The sequence below is a fragment of the Zootermopsis nevadensis genome, unplaced genomic scaffold (genome assembly GCF_977971745.1).
Source record: "Zootermopsis nevadensis isolate Lab colony 2312 unplaced genomic scaffold, Znev_1.0 Znev_ptg000020l, whole genome shotgun sequence".
NCBI lineage: Eukaryota > Metazoa > Arthropoda > Insecta > Blattodea > Termopsidae > Zootermopsis > Zootermopsis nevadensis.
The window spans coordinates 7,472,659-7,499,099 of NW_028259152.1; the positions used below are offsets into that span (position 1 = coordinate 7,472,659).

At 35.5% G+C, this 26,441-nt stretch overlaps 2 protein-coding genes across 4 annotated transcripts in view; one reads left to right on the forward strand and one right to left on the reverse strand.

Moving 5' to 3' along the window:
- On the reverse strand, positions 1-26,013 carry LOC110832436 (breast carcinoma-amplified sequence 3 homolog). 3 transcript variants are annotated; one of them, XM_022069443.2, is made up of 12 exons: positions 25,953-26,013; positions 25,211-25,340; positions 21,931-22,092; positions 20,887-21,105; positions 20,022-20,206; positions 18,769-19,069; positions 17,960-18,229; positions 16,651-17,269; positions 15,988-16,294; positions 15,185-15,330; positions 14,691-14,840; positions 1-9,952 (listed from the first exon to the last, which is right to left on the reverse strand). In XM_022069443.2, exons 2-12 carry the CDS (start codon positions 25,331-25,333, stop codon positions 7,812-7,814), a joined length of 4,623 nt encoding a protein of 1,540 aa, XP_021925135.2. In that variant the 5' UTR covers positions 25,334-25,340; positions 25,953-26,013; the 3' UTR covers positions 1-7,811. The 3 variants fall into 3 exon arrangements, with proteins under 3 accessions (XP_021925135.2, XP_021925134.2, XP_021925133.2); XM_022069442.2 differs by lacking the exon at positions 25,953-26,013 and adding an exon at positions 25,637-25,841; XM_022069441.2 differs by lacking the exon at positions 25,953-26,013 and adding an exon at positions 25,653-25,839.
- Positions 25,997-26,441, forward strand: part of Ids (iduronate 2-sulfatase) — a 7,825-nt gene continuing 7,380 nt past the window's right edge. Inside the window, exon 1 of the mRNA XM_022069445.2 lies at positions 25,997-26,338. Within this exon, the coding sequence (XP_021925137.1) occupies positions 26,135-26,338 (204 nt within the window). The 5' untranslated portion in view covers positions 25,997-26,134. The remainder of the gene's footprint in view (positions 26,339-26,441) is intronic.

Here is a 26,441-nt window from a genome sequence, read left to right on the forward strand (position 1 = left end):
TTAATAAACACCTGCAATGGAAATTTTAATCCACAGTGTTTGAGATCGCAGAAAGGCATATGTACAAACCACACAAACATACTTTCTGCATGTTTCTAAAATATGTTTCAAGTTCTTCCCTGCACTTATTACTATTACAATGAAACAACACACGCACACCTTTTAAGGGCTGAATATTTACAATATGGATGAATAAATTATTAACAAAAATTAATACAGAGTCCCTGTATCTCATTTAATATTTAATTATACACTGCAGTATCGAAGTTCAATGGGGTCTTTATGGGATGGAACAAGGAGTTGTCAGCAAGCAATTATACAGAGGTAGCATGAACTGATTACTGTCTATTTAATGCTTTATCAATTGTACTGGTCACATAGCACTGATTTGTGAATGATGTGGAAGAGAGAATTCTTGCCCTATTTCAAAGTACTATCCCATAATTTGAATAGAATAACTACGGAAATTCATAAAAATCCTTCATTCAGGACCAGGTTTGAAACCTGGGACTGCCCAAATATGAAACAGCAGTGTTAACAAATCATCCACAATTTCTGCTGTTATGCATGTACAGTGCTTGTTTTGCTATAGATAAAAAAATACAGAACAAAAGCATAAACAACTTCAGTTCTACCACAACTGTTTTAAAAAACACAATGTACATGCCAAATTAAACAGAAGAAAGAAAGGCACTAGTGACTAATCATCTGAATCATAATACAAGCATTTTGCAGGCCATGATATGCTTTAATCTGGCATATTTTAATTTCCATTAAAATTTAATAGAAACTATTTTTAGTCTAATCAGTTAACATACTAAAATTGTATTATAATGCTGTAATCCTTTAGAAATGGGGGCATGGAGTTGCTACAAACCTCAGATCCCTGGAGAACAGAAAAATCTGAGAATGTGTTGATTATCACATTGTAAATAAAAATGTTCACACACGCTAATAATAATTATATTGTATTTCCTCAGAAACTCCACTGCTGTTTTACTGGTCCATGAACCAATAAAATCCAGAAATTATTGAAATAATATCAAGTTATGGTATTTTCCACAATCTGGAAAATATAGATTGGTTTACTTAACTACATTTTTCCATCAACAGAGGTTATATAGCATCAAGAAATGTGATACTGAATGTTAAATGTAAAGCATTTGATAGTGACTGTGGCCTACTCTAAGCTACTATCCCATTATAATCAAGAAGGGATCGAGGAAAACCACATAAAAGGTCAGTCCATTTAGCTGGTCTCCAGGTTGAGATTTAATCCTGGGAAATGCAAAATATGAAGTCTGAGTTCTGCCACAGTGTCACATTATAGCATGTGCACAATAAGGATGATATCTGGCTGTAACTTGATTACAATACAGAGAACTTGAATTACTGCATGACCAACCAACAGAGAAGGAAACAAGTAGCAGGCTACAAGTAATTGTTGCAGCTCAGAAACACAATGTATAGACCTGATGGGGTTTGAAGAAATTAACAAAAACTAAGATATAATGGTTTATAATATTGCACTGTTCATATAACTTCTGCCTTTCTTAACACCACTTTTAGTGGTCAGAAACAAGACTGAAAAAGTTTACATAAAAAATTGTAGATTTTAATAACTGTCATGTACTAATCTTTTATACAATTAACTGGCACATAACAAAATGGAATTTGACAGAAATTTTAATGTGCCCCCCCCAAACACACACACACACACACACATATATATATATATATATATATATATATATATATATATATATATATATATATAACTTACTTGGTGAGTAGTTTTAGAGATGAAACATGTGGACAGAAATGACCTCACTATTATGCATTTATATAATTTGTACAAAGGCTGATTAAAACCAGTTTTCTTGCACATGAGCTCACATGTACTGTACAATAGCTTATTTCACACATCAGACTTTCTCCTTTTAAAAGTACTTAGATGCTTACATGCATAGTTTCAAACTAGGGTGCAATACTGAATGACCCTGGACTTTAACTATGTCAAACATAGCAGAACATAATGATCTACATTAACTGATGTGCTATAGTTGTGATGCAGCTTGGGAAAGTGTTTACTCAAACCAATGGAAGGCAAAAGGGGCTTCAATGTGAAACAAGTTCTGTTCCAAGCCAAACACATTCCAAAACCTACAACAATACACCTACTCAGTCAATAATACAGTTTTCCTTTAAAAATGTATACCTGTGTAGATGGTCAAGAAATTCAACATTTTTATGGAACCCAAAGGTGCATAAGTGTTCATGAAAGTCCACTACACTAGGTTACATCCTGAGCCACTTGAATCCAGTCCAGACCCTCACACTACATTTCACTAGGATCCATTTTAAAATATTCTCTGATCTACAATTAGGTCATCCAAGTGATGTCTTCAATTATGTTTTTCTACCAAAATTTTGCATCTATTTGTTATTTCTCATTCTTCTTGATTTAAACGCCATAATGATACAAGGCTATGAATTATAAGTTCCACAGATGTAGAGAGCTTCTCGACCACCTGATACAAGAAAGACCATGTAATGTGGGGCTATGAACAAAAATATAGCACCTCTTAAAAACATAGCTTCAAATAAATGTGTTCTATGTAAAGGATTCATGGAATTAAAATACATGAATGAACAAGAGTTTCAGGAAGGAGTTACCACTAGATCATTCTCTAAGATTTTCAAATTGTATGTCTGACTACAAAACAGGCAAATGAAAATGGAGATAATTAGTTCCCAACGTACATAAATTAATCTGAATACAGATTACAACATTTCTAAAGTTTGCTAACTAGTTTACATGCAAGCAATGTAAATACAATCTCAACAAATAGAGAGTAATTTGTTGTGTCAAGAGAGAACATAACATCAGACAAGGTCAGGCAAATATTGTGATGAGGTAGAGGGGAAAGACAATGTAATACACTGATAAGGCAGTGGTTTTAGCTCAGGACTCATTCCAATACTCTCTGTGAAATTATAACAACAGCAAAGTAGTGTGTTATACATTTTAAGGTCAGATACATGTAATGGAAAATGGGAAAAGCATGGCAGTATGTTTCAAACAATGTTTAGGATTCCAATTCTACAATTCTGTTGGGAAGTGATTCTTGTCTGTCTGCGACATTCTGTAACTATACAACACTTTGTTAGGGAAAAACAAAAATTAAATTCAAGGATGTGGCACATCATCTTGAATGATCAGCTGAAGAAATAACAGAGTGAAAAATGACATTTTGTTGACACAAACAATCTCCAAAATAATGGAAATATTACCATATATTGATGGAGCTTATCAACAAAGAAGCCTTCATCACATTTAGTCACTTAACAAAACCTGAGATATATAGGTATATTACAACATTATTCTTTTTTCTTCTTTAAATTTCAAAACCAATCACATAATTCATATAATTTACATTCATATTATTTACTAGAGGATTGTCAGAGAAAAATTAAAGTTCAAAAGTTTCTTTTGCAAAACACACTACAGAAGTATAATTAATATTTTAAATCTTCAATCTGTTGATAATGAATAGTTTTTTTGCAGCAAAAGTTACTAAGAAATGCAGGAATAATTAATTCTTAAATCTATAAAACTGAATATTAGTACTCAGACCATTAATACAAACAATCATAGTAGGGCTTAAGACTATAAAGAAAGCCTTGTCCAGAGAGGTACATTTTCAAATCTTAATTCCAAAAGAGAATATACAATTTTCACTGACATTTAACACAAGCTGGGGGACAAATAATTTTGCAAACCACTGACAGATACAGACATATTCATGAACTCATTCAGGTCATTCAATACTTTGCTATGAGCAAATAAACATCTAAACATATAGTTCTTTATAATGAAGAAAGTAGAGCTGTCCCACTACATGCCATATATGAGCTTGTGGGGAGAAATGGTAGAGCTCCTACTCACTCTTAACCTCGTCACTAGATAGGGGTGAGCAGTCAGCGTCACGCCCTGGCCATGCTTTACCCCCAGGAAAGGACTCTTGTACCCACTGGACAGAAGGCTGGGTGGGTCCCGGAGGTGGTCTGAACACAGAGGTTAGATGAAAAATCCTCTGCCCACCAGGGATTGAATCCCTATCATCCAGTATGTAGTCAGTCACTATACTGACTGAGCTAACCCGGCTTAAATTTATTTATAAACACTTTAGAAATGAGAAAGAGTTTTAGATATTTCATGTTCCAAAGGTTTATGGCAATGTTATAACTGTCAATTGCCTAGCCAGGAAATAAACACAATGCTTTGGTGGCTGGCTTTGTGTTTTCAGGTAGAAGGAAAGGGAACCTATTCCCTGATGTCCATTTAATAAAGCTATTTCTTATCATTAGGCTGGCTCTGCATTCATCTTCAGGTAGGAGAGATATCTACACTGTGCAGCCCATTAGATAAAACTATGAAGATGAATAGAAAGCCAGCCTCTGATGTGCGGTACATTTTTTACATTTAGAAAATGTACGAAGTTCAACAAACATTCTCCCATGATTTTAAATATTTGACCTAGAATACTATAAATTTAGAAACAGTTATGAGCTATCAAATTTGCACTGAGAGAACAAAGACAAAACACTCCATCACTCCATTTTCATGAACAGAACACAGCCCATCTTGCTAGGACACATACACTGATCTCAAAGTGTAACATCTAACACAAAGAGAAAACCTAAGCAATAAAAAGATATATTACATACATAGGCTTCATTATGCAACAAATATGAGTGAATAATTGTATTTGAAGATATGTACTCAGCCAGGTATCAGTACTACAAAATGAGTTAACTTCTTAATACATGGACCTGTGACCATGAGTGACACATGATTTTGAATTTATTATTGCAGTTTATGTCAGCATCAGCGGATGACTTTCACAACATAGCATCAATGCAGAAGGGTCTAATACAGTTTTAAAAACTTGACTGTTTGGCAAAACTGCCAGACTAAGGCTAGTCTCACAGAATTTCTAGCCAGGTATGAATGTGTTAACAGAGAAACATATCCATTTCCGAACATAATCAAGAATAGCCCAGCGTCTTAGCTTTAGAAAATTACTAACTGTCATGTATCATACATGTCATGTTTTTGTTATTATTTTTGAGTTGTGATCTGTTCAGTTCAATCTGCAATCTGGTTCCAAACAGTCACTTGAATGTTCCCTTCTGCCTCTGAATGCCCATGTTGATTCTAATTATGTTGCACCATTCAAATTACAGTTCAGCATAGACCTTCAGTTACACACAACCCATGACAGTGGTACTCAAACAGCACAATCAGCTAAGGCTGACAGAAAAGTTCTTTATTACAACTGCTTCTGCAACATGTTCAAGTTCTTAGAGTATCATTATCACATGGATGACCTTGGTACAGTTTTACCAAACAACAGGGTAGAATCTGATAGACAATTTGAAACATAATTAATATTGAACCAAGTAATGCCATGGTGTGATTACATTTGACATCAATGCCTATTCTGAAAATTCAACTGAAATTGTTAAAAAAACATATTGCTATTGTTAAATTAGTTCCCACATTCAATGGTGTATGTCCCATCGAACCTGTTCTTCTAAATGTAAACACTCTGACAACATTGAGTAAAGCGTTCATGTAATTTCTCGGTTCTCCAATTAGTTCATCTCTCTTATGCATGGCTATTAACCATGGTAAAGAAAATTTAGATTGGGGTTTTCTGGGTTATGATGCTGTGCAGCCACATAGCTCCCGTATGTGGTAACCACCTATAAGAGTACGTAACATCATAATCCAGAAGACCACAATCCAAATTCTCTTCAAATTTTATTCTCAAATACTGTCAAACTATGCATGCTTTATCTATAAATAAGAAAAGAAGTTTCACTCTCATATGAGAGATAACATAATTTTGTAAGATTTGAGGTTTTCACAGCGGTGAGTATGAAGATTTCTGTCTTCTGAGTTGTTGCGCTGTGTAGATTGGTCGATGTTAACCAATGTTTCAGAGGTCATACTGCCTCCATCATCAGGGTGATGAAGCGATCAGTCTACACAGCGCAACAACCCAGAAGACAGAAATCTTCAACATAATTTTGACTTTTCCATCTCTTCTAAGCTACAAGTAGGAATCTGTATATTATATCTGAATGTAGTTTGTAGGGGTTGGGAAAATTAACTTTCAGATATCACCCTATGATACGAATTTGCTATGCTCCACCATATCCATTATAATTGACCTCATACGAACAAGGAAATATTAGCTAATCGACACTGAATTGCTTAGATAAAAGAATTTCTTTCATTAGGCCTGCAGACCAACATGACTTTATAATAATTTCCACTTCTTCAAATAAATTCTCACACAAGTATTTGATGTATGTGTATGTGGTTATGCAAAAAAGGCCCAATGCAAGGTTAGGTAAAAAAGGATTATTTTTGATGTTTATGCCAACATCCTGTCATACATTTCAGACAAAGAACCTGATGATAGCTCACAAATTGGAGATTTTTATGATATTCACGTCTGTTCAGTTACAGTACATAATATATCCTGAGAGAAATCACCCCCAGAAACAATACCAGACAATCATCTGCTAGCCAACAATAAAACTGAACCTGCAAGTGCAAAATAGAAGCATACTTTTCTTCACTCTAGCCTTTCAGGTAGAACAGAATTAATGGCTGGGAAATGAAAAATTTAAATCTTAAAACAAGTTGGTGTGAAATGTGATAATGCATGGTATTTAAACATGGCATATGAAAATATTTAAGAAAATATGTAACCTGAACAATGGAGTGTTTAAGTACCACTGATGTAAAAATATTTTTACTGAACATACACACAGTTGTCATGTGTTTTATAAACAAATTACATAACAATCACATAATTACTGACTTGGTAATAAATAATCTTTTCAATAAATAATAATACAAACTCAATACTCACTGTACATAATGAATTCAGATAAATCCACAGATGTGTAAATTATGATGTTACAAGTTCTGAGAGGTCAAATATGTTGACATTTTCAAAATATTGCCTACTAGGTTACCTACAGCTCAAATTGTGTATAATTTCATATACCACAGCTCCTTCAAATGATGATAAATACATTCAGAAACAAAAATAAATTGTTGTGTGTTCTGCACTTGTGCAGAAAATGAATGTACAATGGAGAGTACATGCTCCTCTATACTCATGTTTATTCTATGACATTATTCAACAGATTGACAAAATTTTGTACTTTGGACTGCATAAATTATAGCAAAAACTTCCTCTTGTCTGTATGTTATATAGAACAAATCAAAATTAACAATTGCTAAATACTGTAAAATACATATTTTACCAAGTTTAACTTTTATTCTGAACAGTTTTTGACACAATATGTACTTATGAAATTAATTTATAATTGAACAAAGTATACTACCTTAATTATTGATTAGCTTTGTTCACAACAGAATTTTTGTCTTTATGCACAGTAGTATTTTCATTATTAACTTTGCTAACAAAAGATGTGTGTCTGAGCAACAAATCAAACGAGGATGCAAGTTACAAACACTGCATTTGAAAAACATGTTTATTTCAAAACAAAATACCTCTCACATTAGGTCGGCAGAACATTGCAGGTTCTGAACATAATGAAGCTTTAGAACAGTTTATTTTTTAAAATGAATTTTCACATATCAATAATTTTCAAAGAGCTGTCTTATCTCAGAACTTGGGTTTCTTACACATCTTTGGGTATGTATAGAAAACAGTAATAAATATAATAAACTCTAAAGATTTAAAATACATGTACACTTATTATCTCCTCTTCTTTTTTGCTCTGCGACTTTTCTTGTTTGCCCCTTGTAATGCAGTGATACTTGTGGCCTCTCCACTGTCTGCCAGTTCATCATCAATACCATTATTATCATCATTCAACTGAGAATAATCCTCATTACCTGCAGTTACGTTAAAGCTTTTTGATGTGGCAAAAGTGCTCAGAAATCCACTGGCAGTCACCATCTTTCTACGAGAAGTTTGATCGCTACTGTGGGACTTACTTAAATTCATGGTAACTTTATCTACATCTTCATCATTATAATCATCTACATCCTCTGTCCCCTTCTCAGATTCAAACCCTCTGTAAATGTTTGTATCTGAAGCTGTCTCAATCTGCATCTGATATGGGGAACCTTCGACAATGTCTCTCCAAGATTGCTGAGGAGATATTTTCAGTTCTTCCAGCTTCAACAAAACAGTCTCTGAAATGGCTGGGACTACAGTTTCTCTAACTGGAGACCTGTCTCTATTTGTGGATGACTCTACATTGCTCCACAACTGTTGAGGAGGAACATAGATGTCATCCAATGTCGATCTGAATATAAGGTTCTCCTGACTGCCTCTATCACTATCTGCTTTGAGCTCAGTATTGCCACTGTAGGATTTCTTCTCAGAGACCTTTCTTGTTCTATTTTTAGAATTTTCTTCAATAGCCGTCTCCAATACTTGTGAGCTCCAAGTCTCTTCTTCAGACTTCTGAAGTGATTCAAAATCAGAATTTCTGGTAACTTCATGCAAAGCATGCATTTCAGTTCCAAAATGGTACTCATTCAATCCTTCATGCAATACTGAAGAACACAACTTATGAGGTTCGATTTTTGGTGCTGATATCGATGAGGTGCCCAATTTATCAGCTGCATTTCTGTTATCACCACCACCTGACACACCAATAAAATCATTATCTTCCAGCAACATGCACTTTGACTTTTTACTTTTTTTATTTGTTTTATTAATGTCATGGTCACCCACAGCACAACTGCTACCAAATTCATCCAGACTTCGTCTTATTTCCTTCTTGTCCTCTGTGTCCAGGGCACCTGACATGGGAACAATATCCATCAGCATAAGTTTTGAAACAGGGGTTCCATCACCTTTTCCGTCTCCATCAACAGAAACAAGGCATTTATCCTTCACAGACATCTTATTACTCTTGTCAGCAGTACCTGTAGCACTTGTGGCCTTGCTCTTCATGTTCTGTTTGGAACTCTTCATTTCTGAGACTTTCATTTCATCACACTTTAAGGTTTCTTCACAAAATGCATGCTTGTCAGGCCTGGGATTTTTCTGTAATTTGAAGTTGTCTTGAAAACTTGGTTCATGTGTAATCATGCTTTTTGGTACAAATGATTTAGGTTTACGACTTACGTTATTTCCATCCTTAACATTTAATGATATCTGATTTCCTGATTTTACAATTTTTACCTCATTCTCTTTCTTATAAGTATCATTTACAACTTCTACCGCAGTATCACTGGTTTTTGAAGGTAAGCATTTTTGGTACTTAAAATCTGACTCAATCCTGTCCATTTTTCTCTTCTTGCAGTCCTTCTCCGATATACTTTCGAACAAAGCAATAGGCCCATTATTCAATGTACAAGTTTCCCAAGACACCATTATTTCTCCACGTTCTGTTTTCCTTGCTGTAACATTATGCTCTTTCTTGTCTTCTTCCACAGGGCACTTATCATCATCTTTTTCTTCATCTTGAAGTTTGTTACTGCATCTTTCACAAGAAACACATTGTGTATTATTTTTACCTTTCTTCTGTGCTCTAATTTCTGCTTCTTTGTTCTCAGACTTTGATGGCCCATACCCTTCTCTCTTCAAAATGCATGCAGGCATTGACACTGCTGGCCACCTGACAATGTCATCCAAAGAGGGAAGATCATTCCTGTTGCATCTGTGGAGCAGTGATTTTACCCCATCCTCCTCTTCAGCAGATGACTCGCATTTGCTTGGTACAGTTACGCTGAAATCTGAAGCCTGTGAAGTGTCCCAATCCTCAGAAGGGAAAGACACTGTAATAACAGTTCCCACTGGATTCACAACTTTTTGGATGGGATTTGAATTCTTCTTTCCTAGCTGAGCACCATGTCGCATTTCAACATTCATTCTTCTCCCTTAAAAAAAGAAAAAGCCAGAGGCAGGTTTTTTCTATGTGTATATTAAAGTAAGAAAGAACAAAAAATAACTTTCAGTGTTATATGGGACAGACTCATGACACATTTGCCTTGTAATGATGACTGCACAAGTTGAGTAATCGCTGATCAAGCACCAAATATCACGTCTCTGAATTTAAGTGTTAGTGAACAGGGAACAAACAGTGAAACATTTACTTTGTGGTCATATCATTTAAATCCAAACATGAACCAGATGAAAGGTCTTACAGGGTGAATTCTGGTTCCTCAAACGCTGACTCTGGCTAAATCTTGTGTGTTTGTTTTATTTTTAACATTTATATTAACTTGCAACTTCATTTAGCCAGTGTGCAATGCAATAAAAGCTCTGGCACTCTCAAATAATCTGACATATCATTCACACACTGTTCACTACATGTAATGATCAAACACGTTGACCCTTTAACATTCAATTGTAACTATACATACAATCTGGTCTAACAATCAATAATACTATATTTTTCCCACAGAGTGTATATAATTCTCCTTAAATAGTTTTAACCAACTGATCTTTGTAATAATGGAAGCAGAGATTGAATGTTTAAACATTATTAAGATAAGCTTTGGCTTCAATGGGTTAAAAAAACAAATGCTTGACTTCTGATTAGCTGAATGACTCAATGTGAATAGTTGATCACAAAATATTAAAAATACATTTAAAAATATTCTTTACTACTACATTAATTAATAAAGGAAAATGAACCTGCAATGTTCATGCTACTTTACTGTGAACTGAGAAAGACAGGTTTAAAGTCAAATGTACACTCTATAAAATGTGTCTTGAAATCCAGACTTTATGCTTAAAAAGTGTAGCTAATTGTTTTGAAAAGATAAATTTAAAAAAAAAAATGTATTCATAATACCATCAAAGCAAAATATGATCACATTTTGGAGACTAAAATTCAGAGAAAGATAACAGTTACTTGGGCTGCATTCATGAAAAACGTTTTATAACATAAAACTGACAGATAATAACAATATACTTTGTTAACCAAATTTAGAATTAAAAATGACTACTATAAACATGAGGCCATTACATTGAGAAAACAGATAATATTACATATTTCAAAAATCAACATTACAAATTACTCTAAAGGTCTATAATGGAGACGTTATTAAACCGATGCATATTAATAGATATTTTCCTTCATCTTTAAGTTAAAGAAACCCACATTCATGTTTCTGTCATCAGATGAAACTGTGCAAACAAATGTGTTTGGTCAATGGAAAAGGCTAAGTTTGTATAATTTCTTCTGAAGATGGAAGCAGAGCAAGCTTTTGAAATTTAATTTTTTTAAACTCTAAGACAAAGGAAGATGTCCAGTAATATGAATCAGTTTAACATTAAGAATATTATAATAAAAAATACCAATCATGCCATGCACATAAAGCCACAAACTAGTAAGCAGTAAGGAAAAAAAATGCAGATTCAAAAAAATAAAATTTTACTACTTATTCAGGATCAGTTAAATTTCCTGTGGCTGCTGCATCTTCAGGACCCACATAAACCACATATTTATTACAACTTGACAATTCGTAAGCTAAGGATGGACTAAAATTTGTATACAATAATTACTTGAGATTAAATACAATAAGAGAAATGCATTTAAAAAAACCTGCAACTGTACAGGGAGAAGTGACTACTTACTACAAAGATGAGAGTACAGGAACACAGAGTTGCTGCAAGAAATAAAATCTTCCCTTACCTTTGTTTTGATGAAATGTGCCTGTACCTTAACAGATCAGAAATGTATAACAAGAAGTTCCAGGAAGTGCTCATTATACTTCCTTTTCTTCAAATGTTTCAATACAAATGGTGATGAGTGGTAGTAATCAGTTCTATTACCTTTCATGAAGGACTGCTCCATGGGATAAGTTTGCGATTAATTTCTGTGCATAACTTCAACTAGCACAGATTTTTACTACTAGTATGTTACATACGTTAGGTACAAACTCAAAGTTCCACATTATCACTATATTGGAATTGTTAAATTTCACGTCTACCTAAAATGGTTTACCGGTTATCACCATCAAACCTAAAGCTAAATGCAGACACTGTCGCCAGAATGTTGTATTATACATAAATGAACAGCATTAAAAGATGCATACTTTTTAAGTTTCATTTCTGCACCTAATTGTAGGACTCTACATTAAGCAATGCCAAACTGCTCCACCTCAGAAATTCACAGTGACATGCTGATATTACTGATGGCAGAAAATTAAAAAGTACAAAGGCAGGGCTATCTCTAGTGGCATGACATTTGTAACAAATTAATAAAATAAAAACAAGAAAAGGAGACCAAAAATGCTCTTGTTTACAGTTGTGTTAACTTGTACACTGTTAACAGCTTATATAATCTCCTGAATCTGACCATGAAAACAGGAACCCCCAGGATTTGCGTTGGTATGGGCTGAGCTTCCATATTCCTCTCATGAAACTGCAGACATAATTGCTGCTTCTTTCTCGTCATCATAATATCATATTTGTGCTACAATGAGGAATGATAAAAATGTCTGGATTGGATTTCTTTCTTTATACTTACTGCATTTAGCAGCTGTTTCATTCTGTCCCCTCCAGAATAGTTCCTTAATGATCTGACACTGTAAATTCAGCGATTCTGCCATAGCTGAAAGCATCTACTGGAAAACCTGTGTTTTGAAATCTGCAAGTCAAGTCCACAATTTCATAAAATCTCTTCCTTGGAAATACTGATTGGTTTCAAAAAAGAAAATCACACAAGACCGAAACTGGAGAATATGTAGGTGGATGACAACAGTCATGTAGTTTCTGGTGAGTAATTCATAAACAAACGAAGCAGAGCCAGCAAAGAAACCAATCTCATGTGTACCATTTGTCATGATGTTTCCACTATGCATCTGCACACAGATCCTCTTATGTAGAAATGTTTGTTGATCTGGAGTTTGTTCCTATAGGATAAATTTCTAACACACAATCCCATCTGTGCTGAAAAAAATTATAAACAGGATCTTCATATTTGAACTCTTAACAACTCTTGAAAGTTGGAATTATTTTCATTGATTCCTCTTCAAAGTAAGTTGTAATATGTAGTTTTCTGTAGTAGTTTTTCCTAGCTTGAAACAGAACCTGATGAATCTGAATTGTTCTTTAAGACTGTTATTTATAGGAGAAGGGAAAAATGTACCAACATGTTTGTCATTTAAATTAGAGAATCCCACACCATGTCCAAAACAACAGTTAAGATTCCAAAAACAATCCCCACTTTTTCTATGAATAAATTTCTCTAATGACTCATTTTTTATTAAGCTCTGAAATCCAAACTTTGTTAACTACCACACACACTATGGCAGTAGAACTGAAAGATTAATCACTAATACCAAAGCACACTATTCAACACAATCTTGAGCCAGTTCCATCCACCTTTCATCTTTATGAACTACTTTCATATTATCCATCTTGATATTATCCTCTTATCTCCTTTTTGGTTTTCTATACTCACCACTTTCCAAGAATCTTCACTTCTTAATTTTGTACAGATTCTTTGTCTTCCTTATCATAGCCAGATGTCCTGTCCATTACAGCCACCTAATTCCAATATCTTAACAATACTAGAAGACGTATAAATTACGAAGTTCATAGTTAATAGTATTTGATTGTATTGACGGAATAACTATGTGACAGAATATTAGCACAGAGCACAATTACAAGATTATATTTATTTCTATTAAAAAAAAACATAATCATGATGTATGAGACTGCTCTAATACAAAGCATCTGTTAGTGGGTAACTCTGCAAACAATAGTAGTAGTACCTAATTCTGCCATTATGTGGCTCCACCAAAATGTAATTACGCTGCATGTGATTATGGCAAAAGTCAATGCATATTAACTATGAATACAGCAGAAGAAAGGAGACAAAAAAGGTGTAAATAACAGTGAAGTTACTGCACAAAAGTTGATAGGACTTTGTTATATGTATAGCAAGTAACAAACACAAAAGAAACTCAGAGGACATCCATTTAGCCCTTGCACATTTTTAAGATTGTCTTCCTAAAGCTGCAATACAACATTCATAGCTAGAACCAGTCTTGCAGTTCACATCAATATGTCTGAGTTTAGTTATTTCACATGTTTATGCTTATGAAAAGGTCAAATTATGGTCTTCTATCTTTTTTATACAGTTTATTTGCTGACTGAGTACAATGTGTCTAAGTCACAGACATGTGATGTATTATAATTTTGAGTTTTTCAGTTTTTAAACTATGTGGTTCTGAATATGTCCTGTCAGTATCACACAGTACTAATGTTAACACTTGTTACATATTAATTACAAAATATGGAAAAGACAATAAGGAAGTTATGGCTATTTTGAGTTTTGTACTACGATTTGTATTGGAAAATGACAAATTATCAATAAACCGAACAACGAAATACACGGTGTTCACACTGAAAAACTTCACCCAGCTGTCTGTTACTCATTATATACAAGAAAACATTCTAGTTTAAGATGCTGATATAAGTTCACTCTGGACATAAGCAATGATTTAAAGACCTGCAGCCAGGTGCAATAGTTGGTCCACAGAAATAATAGTTTTAAATCAAAACATGCTGAACAAGAACTGCATATCAATCAGTACTGCACAGTTTCTAAATAAAATGGTTTCATGCTTTCCATTACAAACAGGAATATAAAATAGTTACCTGTATCACGTATTGGTACGCCTGGACTCTCCATCATGGCATCAGCCAAATCCTCACGCAACTGGGTCTCTCCAGGCCCGGCTGAACCATCTGAATCAGCCCCATCTGCTCCGTATGTTTCAAGAAGTCTTGGTGACTGTTCGTAACTACCTGCACCAGACAGGTGAATGTTCTTGAACACCACATCAATGGGATCTAAGCAGAGTTCAATAACATCTGCTATCTGACAGACAGAGGGCAGGAAGCATGACAGATGTAAAGAAGGAAAGGAAATAAGAAATAAAAGTATAAAAGAAAGAAAAGAAGGAAGAACACATTAAAAAGAAAGGAATTGTAAAAAAAGCATGTGAGCAGATTAGTAACCACCAAGATTGATATGTTTTGTGTTTTCCATGAAAATAGCTTGCAGCCATACTGCAGCAAGGAGCAAAAACAGTCACTTCCTGAAATGAAGTCTTGCCAGTGTCTAAAGAGGTGAGATCACTTTTACGTACTTCCTGATCCAGATTCTATGAGTACAGGCACAACAGGGCGGGAACTGCTGCTGATGGGCATGTTAACGGGATTGGAGCGTGCTGGGCGTGATCCAGATCCTACTCCAACCTCAACAGCTTCCAACTCAAGCAATGACAATGGAACCCTGAAAAGAACAGTACTTTAAGGAGCAGTCCTTGAGGAGATAAAAGTAGATCAGCTGGTGAAGAATCTCCCAGCCTGTTATGGAACCTGAAGATTCTTTATGTTGTTCATGACAGCCTGCCACTGGACCGTATCCTGGGCCAGATAAATGCACTCTGCCCTCACAACATATTTACATAACAGCAATATTAACCCTATGAAGTTGAAGCTCATCTAAATAGCATTTAAGAATTAAGTTGGTACTGCTAAGAAAACACTACACAAAGATCAACTAGTGTCATGCTGTTCAAGGACATAATCGCAGTTTACACTCAGAATCACAAGAAATCCACACATACAAAATGAAGAGTTACTGATTGTTGAAATAGGTGAAAAATCAAATTACCAATGGGTTAATATTATCCTCCCACCTATACACAGCCCCCCCCCCCCCCCCCAGGTGGAATCTTCTTTTCAGAATATAAACTATTTTTTTGTAATTGTCAGTTCTTATGATAATATTCTCCTCCATGTTGAACACTTTGACCAAACAACAGACACAATTTACTGTTAATACAGGTTGATCAGCAAGAGAGCAACAGAGTTCAGGCATAGGCACTTCCAGCACAGCTACAATGTGGTATCAACAATATTAATATAATTCCATATTGTTACTAACCCACTCACAGCTGAGTTGTATGTTTTGAATGTGAACTGAGGTCCCATCCAAAGCCTCCTGTGAGGCCCTGCATGAGTCACAATCTCCACCTGCGACAGCCACCTCTCATCCGTCTCAGAGTCATCCTGTCTAAACTCACAGCTGGAAGTGGTTGGCAAGTGATCTGGCAGTACCATCAGAGGGTTGGTTGGGGAGAGAGGAGGCTGCAGCTCACTAGAGTTTGATGGACGCAGAAGCATCCACTGAGCTTTTGGCTGAACATCCAACTCAACGGCCGTGTCATCACATACCTTCTCTTTGGGTATTCCTGAACATGAACAAACATCAGTATTCTTCACTGTAACCAGAGTCTGTAAGTTAAAGCTTACGTGCAGGAAAAATAACTGTAAAACACTATGGAAATGGACCAAGATAATTGCAAATCTGGAAGGACAGAACCAGACAAATAAAGAAGAAATTCACTGAACAAAAATGTGATTTTCATCTTCAGAATACTTGCGTTGTATCTTATGTGCAGTCCGGCTTTTTGTGCATGCTGCTAAACTGTTAACAAGAGACTTAAATTCTGGCAGGCAACTCTGTAACACATGGGTTTAAATCACGTTTTCCCATAATAAAGTTTAAAAGGTTTGCAGAGTGACAAATTCTGGGAGAATGGCTTACCTGCTGCATGTCGGGGTTCTAGGTCATACTCTATGAGGTTTCCATGGCACGCCATCACAAACAGTGAGTCAACTGCTCGTTTATGAGCCTTAGCAGATGTCTCTCTTGGCACAGTTGGAGATCCAATAAGCCAGGCGCGTGGTGGAGCAAAGCATGCTGTAACTTTCAGTGGTATTCCTCCTAGTAGACCATCATCTGAAGAAGACTGAGTTCGACCAAGTGATCTCATTGAGGGATTACGATGGTATGGCTGCTGTAAAGCAGGGTTCATAGAGGTGGGGGTAGAAAGTACCGTGTGGGTGGTGGGCTGTCGTACCTGGGCAAGTGGCAAGATCACAGTAGGGTGAGAATAGGGTGGGAGGCGAGGGTTGGGGTATGGCAATGCTGGAGGGTTTGATACAGTCACAGAAACAGGGGTGGGTATGGGGCTGTTGCGCCCATCAGCCATGAGGCCAGCACTGCGATGAAATCTGGATAGCCGATTCACAACGTGTGGTGTAGCGTGTGTCCGAATACCAACAGGACCTCCATATGGAGTGATAGGAAACACATGAGTTGTTCCCCTGAGTGTGCTAACTGCCACCCAGCGACTGTCTGCTGCAAATGCAATGTCCTGCACCTGTAACATGAAGCAGCAAAACATATTTTATTACCTGTTCAATGTCAGACACAGTAACTCTCCACAGAATAGCTGTAGCCTTTAGGTAGGAGATTTTTTTTGACGTAAATACATCTATGAGGAAGGGTCATTCGGCAAAAAAGTGTTATGAAAAAGTGTAACTTCATTGTTATGTTACCTAGGAAACCTCATCTGTTTACTTGGCATTGTTTTTACCTATAAAACATTACATTACCTTACATTACATTACATTACCTTACATTACATTACCTTACATTACTTAACATTACATTCAGCTACCACAGACCCATTTTAAGTGTAACTAATTCAAGTTGATTAAGCAATGTCTTAATCAAATATATCTCAATTGTAAAGCATGTATAAAGGAAATATTTAGAATAAAGCCAATTTATAAACTTCCTTTCTGTATAGACGTATTTACGTCAAATTCTCCGGAACCGTGGTTCCACTACCACTTTTTTGTTTGTTTTCGATGACAGGTTTCTCTATTAAAACAAACCTCTTTCAATTTGTTCTCCACCATATCCAACCAAATTTTCAGTCCACTTCCTATATTAAATAAAGAACAAGAACAAAACTAGGCTTATAAAATCAATGTGATGTGTGTGTGTGTGTATCAACTTTTGAGCCAGTTCACCCATTTGATGAAATGTTAAAATCATTACAAACCTTGGCTGTTGTATCACCCCTATGCAATATGTACAAGTGGTGAACAGCTGCTAGTGATGATCCACCTGGATGAGGATGGATGCGGAATACATGAAAATCATGGCCACGCTTATCAGCTGTCAGAAGAAGCATTCCTGATGGGTCAAACGCTAATGCCACAATGGGTTCACTATGGGCCATGAAATGGGCAATGATATCTGAACTACAGCTCCCTCCAATTATGGAATCACCTGATTTTAATTCATCTTCACAGCCAGAAGGTAAACCTCCCTGTAAGAGCAGAAACAACACACCACTGATATCCACTGACTCACCCACTGCAAATATATTTCTACAGCCTTCAGGAAGGGAGAGTGGGAGGTTAGTTTCAAACATATTTAGCAGCAGAAGAATTAACAAGCTTCATGATGTATCAACCATAGTGGAACACTAACTGTCACATATACTTGTGAATACTTCCAAACCATGTTTACAAAAGAATACTGTGGCAATGTTCTTTGACTTTCTTGGTTGTTACAACAGCAGACTGTACTTAACTTTATTTTTAAAATATAATCAATATGAACATAAGAACAACTTGATAAATTCTAACAAGGTGATCAAAGGGAGGACTGGGAAGGCCCTGGAAGGAAGTGGCCACGACCTTCTTCATGACAGAGAAAACCTCTGTAATGATAAATGACTTCTGGACTAAAAATTAAATCTTGTACTTTCATAACATGAAGCAGGAGTGCTCACTACTCAGCTGCAACATTCAGTACCTGAAACTCAACAAATGTATTTGAAGTTGACAATTTGAATTGGCATACTTGAGCATCCAAGATGGTGACAATGCCTGGCTGGATGCTGTCTGCATTTCCACTCAAGATGGTCCCAACTTGGTGTCCTACCACTGGTCCTCCAACACAACCCACAATTCCTCTCTGCATGCCCACGCCAGCTGCACCTCCAGTCAAGCTACTGGCCACAGTCTCGCCTAACTCACGTAATCCTTTCCCAAATGACTTAGCAGCATGTAACACAGTTGCAGTGTAGGACTGCACACCTTCACCCTCCATCCCACCTGATGATCGACGAGAAGGCATTAGCCTCCTCTCAGAGTATGCTAACCTGAAACCAGTCAGGGTAAAGTATGAACTTACTTCCTTTTTTGTGAGGCTTACACAAGTGTTTTCAGCTTGTTTTATATTAGTAACACATTTATTCACCTACCCACACTATGCTTCAATGATAAGAATATCTCAATCATATATTACACAGTAGCTTCAATTTGAGAAAAAGAATTAAATGGGTTTTTGGACAGATGTTATTTATGAACAAATTGATAAAGCAAGCAAACAACCAACCAGCTAATACATTAGTAAACTACCTAGTAATCTAACTAGAATATCGCTAATACTGAAATCCACTACTGGACACAATCCACGTTCCTATTGGAACTGAGCTGCATTGAACACTGAAAACTGCCCAAAAGAATGTTTAAATTTACTTATGCTACACAAAATGTTAAATTCTGTTGCCTCAGAACCAGTAATAGAAATGACAGAAACATTCAGGATTACAAGGGCTTCAGAGCTGCAGAATGTTACAAACTGGCAGTCAGTAATATTGAAAATTCAATGAAATTGATAATTACTGTGCACTAAGAAAACCTGGTTTCTACTGTTGAATAAAAAGTTTCTTAAAACTGAACTTTATAACATAGGAACAAATTATGAATTCATTATAGAAAAATGCTGGATGAGAAATGATTATAATAATGATGATAAAGATGACAACAACAAAAATATTGATATTTATCCCTTACCACAATAATTTTAATAAAGGTTAAACATGTTATTTTATTTTTATATTTCCATGGTTACAATTTTTGTTGTACAAAAAGCAATATACATTCACTATAAAGTTCTGAAAGGTAACAGGAGAGGTCTGTCTGTTTTGAAATAAGCTATTTTATTTTTAGCATTAATGGAATAGCTAATAACAAAATACTTTCTACCTGTTGTCCTGAATGAGTTTGAATGTTTATAATTTGCAAGAGTGTAAGCACTCCAGAACTTACCAGCGACTTCCTAATGTGACAGGGTTTGGGTTTGGACCTGGACAGGGGTAGCATGTAGTGACAGTCAGACGATCTTCGAGCGTTGAAGCATCAAACACTGCAATTCTTTCAGAAAATGTAACAACAACTGATCTTCGATTCGCCAGGACATCACTAACCGGATTCTTAAATTTAATGCTCTTCACCTAAAGAAAGAAAAAGAGGAAAAATTGAGTTCTTGATCATGAAATAACCCAAGGTTTAAGAAATCAAGATCAGAAACAAAGTTCACTGTGTGGATCATATTATGTGATGTTTCTTCTGGGGAAGAAGAATAAGAAGGGGGAAAAAAAATGAAGATGAATGAGGATGGTCTTACTCAGATGCTGTCAATATAAAAAAGCAGGTTAGCTGAGGCAGATTGGGCATGCTACATTACCTTTAATTAATAAACCTGAAGTGGAATGAGGATTTGGGAGATAAAATGAAGGTAACTGGATAAGAAAGCTGTAAGGAGCAGGAGAGGGAAGAATGAGAAAAAGAAAGCAAATAAGGTGAAGCAGAGTGAGGAGAAAGGGAAGGAGTTAAAACAGGAAGTGGAAGAGGAGAGAAAAGAGAACAGGACAGAAGATTAATGGGAAAGCAAAGCAGAAGAAAAAGCATGATTAGGATGAGAAGAAAGAAAAGTAGATGTATGTATATTCTGATTTTCCAAGGAAGGAGTTTATGGAATGATAATGTTTGGAAACCAATGCCACAGTAGCATTGCACGGCATACTTTAAATATGAAAGAAGCTAGACAGTCTGCACCAGGATGAAAGAAATAATTATTAATATCAACAAAATTATCATAAAAAGACAAAACTGGCAGTAGGTTTTAACACACCTGATCTCCACCTCGAAGGGAAATGAAGCTTAGAGAACAGAACTGTGGTGAAGGTCCACCAGCACAGTCACACATAGCCACCAGAGGTCTCTTGTGAGAGAATGCATCAGGAGTAGAAGCATCAGTACCTGGTGTGGGAAGTATACGTAGTGTTCGCACAACTCCTTGTCGCCATGACAGAACTTCTGTTGCCTCGCCACATGCAGGTATTGCCCAAACCTTCAAAACATAAAAAAAATTAATAGATGTTCTTCAGATGGCTCCTATGTAATATCAAAGAATATATGTCCAATTCCATGGCCTCTGTAAGAGTTTTGTAACATGGAACATTTTATGGCAAAGAGTTATTAGCACATAACCAACCCAAAGATGAAGGAGACAAAGCATGCATACAAAATTTTGGTGAGGAAACCTTGGAAAACACCTACTTTTAAGGAGACATGAGGATAACATCAGGATAGATCATAGGGGAATAGATAGTGAGGATGGGAAGTGGATAAAAATGGCTCAACATCATGTCCAATGGGTCATTTAAGTATCAAAGGTGTTTAAACTTTTGATTCTGTTACTGGAGAGTTAGTTCATTACTAAGACATTGACACTGACATTTATTGAGTTTATTGGTGTTGACAAATTTCAGTCAGACATAACTCCTTGGTCTATGAATGAAAATATATAACTTACCACAGTTTAATGTGGAGATAATATCACTTTCATACAATGCCATATTAAAGGCATATCAAATGCAGAACTTGCCCTATGCACCATACCAATGATAAAATACACTGATGGCCATTTTATAGCAACAAACATTTCTTACCAGATTGATCAGTGGGGAAACTAGGAAAGAAAGGGTGTAGTTATGATTGGCAAGCAGGGAAATGGTAAAACTGGAACAATGTTATCTGATTTTGCATGGATGTTGTCACTGGAAGTAAAGACCCATAACATAACAAAGTCTATTCTTGATGCTATGTGCACCAAACAAGCTGCAGTTGATAATTCATAATACAGTTAAAGTTAACAGCAAATAATGTACCGTACCTGCACTCCACTGCCATATCCCAAGACTAAGAGTAGTGGAGGGGTACTGTTTCGATCATCAGCTGAATCAGGATACAATGCAGGGTCATTTATGTCTCCATACTCAAACCTTGCCCAGGTAATGGTTTCTTTTCCCTCGCCTGAAGGAGAGCTGGTATAGGCCTGTAACATAATTTAATGGTGAAAAGAAATATGTGCAAAACTGTTGGCATTATGGCCCAGCATTAACAATGTATGAAAAGGACAAATGCTGTCCTCTTGAAAGTGACTATACTAAAGTAAATTTGAAATTCTTTAGAACACATGCATTTGTTTACCTAATTTTGCAGTGGAGTCTCACCTAAAACACCAAATTTATGTAGAAATACTTTTATAAGTCCAGTAATCTTTATCATATGTGCATCACAGCTTATGCATGATTCAGCTGACCACATCACACAAGCAAACTGGTAACTCCAAAAATTTAACTCCAGAGGTAATGTCTGGCAGACAGCCTCATATTATGGGGGTTTAATCCCCTATTCTTGTATGATAAAATTTAATAAACATGGAAATATTTACTTCAGAAATTCATATCTGGACTAGTGCACAGGACCTGTCATACGATCAACTCTAACCAAAGTCAGACTTTATTATTTACCCAAAGAAATTTCACAGCTGTGTAATTTTCAATATGGGAAGTGCAGATTCTTTGATATTGAATCCATGAAACAAAGATATCTTGTTACAATGATCATTACTCAGCTTCACAAGAAACTACCCTCCTTTTATGGAAAACAAACAGTTAATAGCATATTCACATGCTCCTGTCACTGGCCCTATCCTGAGCCACTTGAATTCAGTATACATCCCTACCCTATTCAAGATAAATTCTAATATTATCCTTCCACCTATGCCCAGGTCTCCCAAGTGGTCTCTTCCCTTCATGTTTTTGTACAGTTAATTGTTTTAGGTTTATTGTTTCTGATGTCACTGTTTCACCTACTGTTTAACTGAAGAAAAAGTTTGATTGAGTTGCCTTCTTCAAGTTTATAAAGTATATCCAGTTTCTGTTTTATCACTATAAACATTTTGTAGACATCCTCTGGCACTAAATAACTATAACTGCAGCAAATGTAACCACTTGTTATCTGAGGTAAATGTACTGGAATGCCTTTGAAAATGAATGCAGTCACTTACCCTTGTAGTTGGCATGGAATTTTAATGTTTATATTCAGACATTTGTGTGAAGCTCATGAAAAAATGAAAATACATAACAAAATGGTGATGACTTGGGAAGTTTGCTGTGTGGTAAAGTCAATCTCACAATTACAAGATTCCTGAAGGATATCACTGGTCTTAACAATAACTACCAGAACAATTCCTTAAAATATTGGGTCATAAATAAAATCCTGTACTTTGAAGTGTTATATAATTTTAATTAAGAAAGTGGTGCTTTGCTTAAATGCCACTCAAATGTCAGAGAGCTTGCAAACTTTACAAATAACTTCCTACAGGCTTAACTGTAACCACCACTGCCGCACAGCAAACACCAAGGCAATACTGTGTCTGGCCATACACAGTTGGGCATGGCTGAAATAACAGTTTTAATGATAGCAGCAGTTTATCCTTTAGTGCTCACAATCATGAATTTTGACACAGAAGACAGTATTCTCAACCCTGCCAATGTTAGTGAAAACATATATATCAGAAGGCCAGATGTTTGTCAGTAGTTCCCCTCTCGTGAGCATTTAGACCCCTGTATAATTTTTGTACCTAAAAATTTCTACAATATTCTTATATTTACATATAATGTACAAAATTATAACTGACCTATTATGATTATATTAAACTGCATCAACATATTGACAGATAAGAAACTACTATACAGATATTCTGTCAGTAACACACATGAAGCTCTTCTGAAAGTGTTATTTTATCCAAGTCTAAATGGGGCCAGAACAGGACTTCTGGAGCATTACATAACTGAACCAATTCTTACTAAGTGGCCTGAAAATCTGGCATTTATAGCTTCTCAATCATTTATGCTAGTGCAGTGCCTACTTGTTAAAAACTAAATGGCATTCGCTATTCACCATTTTGTGCAAATAAATAAGGGGCAACATCTCTGCCTTGAATAGTCATTATAATATTTTGGTTACAGATGACTCAATTGCAGATTTTACAACAAACATAAAGAAACAAAGGTATGAATTATTTGTCATGTTAGAAAAGAATCCCCTTTCCAAATGAAAGACTTCATTAAACACAAATACTATTTCTATACAGCAGATTTATTGAGATGATGGTAGCCATTCAGTTAGTCAATATATTCTCTACCTTTTATAAAATAAACATTTTCTAAGATAAATTTTAATATTATACTATCAAATATGCCTGGTTTCTTCCCTTCAAATTTTCACATTAAAGTTTTGTGTGTTTCTCATCTTTGAAACTCTCCCATTTCATCATACCTGATTTTACCATACTAACATTTGGTGATAATTACATAATCTAAAGCTCCTCATTATGCAACTTCCTTCAGCCTCCTGTTAATGACCTATTGGCTTAAATAACCTGTCAGAACTCTATTGTCCAACACACTCACCCATACACTGCTGTATGTTTGAATTTTTAGGTTTTGAAATGGGCGGTCTGAAGATGAAAGATTCTGAACTGCATTGCAGCAAGCAATACCTGAATTTAAACTATCTTAATATAAAATATGATTCTGGTTTAAAATCATTCCCAAATATTTTAACTTTGTCTAATTTTCTGGGTAGTTATGTTCATTTTTACACCATGACTTATTCCTGCATTGTGGTGATAAGATATAAACATATTAATATAAAGCCTTCTTCAGTGGTCTTGCTACAAAAGTGAGCTACAAAGCAACAAAGACAGTACATGGTTATCATCAACATGCAGGTAAGAAATTTGTCTACAATAAAACTACAGAAATTGTGCAAGCACAGAATAAGTGGCCAGCACAAATCCTTGGAACCAGTTCACCACAGGCCCTAAAATATATGATAGTGCCTAAAATGTTCTACATATTATTATTCTGATGATTTTGTATCTTTGTATCACTATTATGAAACACTTTAATATTCACACAATATAGTAACATTTACAGAACATTTCTGGTCTTATCTACAAAAATTTTAATTATTTCATTTCATAACATGCCAACAATAGTATTTCCGTTTCTGATATTTTTTATGACGCCAAGTTTCTGAAGGTGGTTCCTGAATTTATTAAAAATTTATGCAGGGCCTGCAGTAACAAACTGACTGATTACCTGTGGAACAACTTCATTGATAAATCCTGCAACACTCTCTATAATGGACCGATCATTAACTGGCTGTGGGACAACAATATGACCACCTTGACGACTTGATCTGCGAGGAGATTCAGCAGACATTGTTGTACTGAGAAAAAATAAACAAAATAAATATTACCTGTTCCCAACAATAGCTTATTAAGTGGTCTGCTGGGCTTCAGTCATGAAAGGAAATAAACGTCCGTTATGTAATCTAATGAAATGTACACTACCTTTATACACAATACAGAACTTAAAGGCACACTTAAAATAACTTGGTTTTGGCAGACAAAGGCATAATGTACGTAACGAACGATTTCGTGTATGTCAATCTCAACTTCAGCTTAATTCTAGGTATACTATAATGTTAAAAAATATAAGATTTTAATACGGTACACATCTCACCGAAAAAGTAACTTACAATTCTAAACACAATAATAATCATGATGCAAACAACTACTCCGTTATTCCCACTGCGTCATTGCTAACAGCTGTAACTAGTGCTAAATGTGACGTCAACTCTCCGGAAAGAAAGCAACTTTCCCTGGGACAACTGAACTCTCCGAATAAAAATATAGACATATTAAAGTGGAATTCTGACATTTTTATTTAAATGCACATCATAATTTCTGTATGTCAAAATATATAAATTATTTATGTAGAGAGACACAACAAAGAAATGTTAAAGTATTTAATTATCTTGAACCAAAATTTCTCATACCGAACATACACAATGATCAGCTGATTCGTATAAACAGTACTCAAAGTAGACTTTCGTGAAAGAGATGTGCAAACACATATTCGAGATATCGAAGAAGGAGAAATTTCGAAATGTCGAAACGAACGCATTGTTAATGTGGTGCGACTAGAAGCGTTTTCGTTTGAAAACAACCGACATTAATAATGCCAGTGACAAATGAAATAATATTACACTCATTCTACCTTTTTGCATTATTTTCTGCTTTTGAATCAAAAGATAATATCCTGTTTATAGTTGTGGATGATTTGCGCCCAGCACTTGGGTGTTATAAAGATCAGATGGCATACACTCCAAATATTGACACTTTAGCGAAAAACAGTATTCTCTTTAATAATGCTTATGTGCAGGTATGTCTGCATGATAAATTATGCCCAGGGGATATCGTGGGCATGCATACAAATACGAAAAATGTACTTTAGATTATTATGATATGTTGAACTATTGCGTCTG

What these genes read in the sequence shown, in the direction of transcription:
- LOC110832436 (XM_022069443.2), bottom strand. Translation starts at nt 25,333, where the DNA reads ATGTCTGCTGAATCTCCTCGCAGATCAAGTCGTCAAGGTGGTCATATT. An exon ending in TCAATGAAGTTGTTCCACAG is followed by an intron (nt 22,093 to 25,210) that starts GTAATCAGTCAG and finishes ATTATGTTACAG; the next exon opens with GCCTATACCAGCTCTCCTTC. An exon ending in AGAACCCCGACATGCAGCAG is followed by an intron (nt 16,295 to 16,650) that starts GTAAGCCATTCT and finishes GTTCATGTTCAG; the next exon opens with GAATACCCAAAGAGAAGGTA.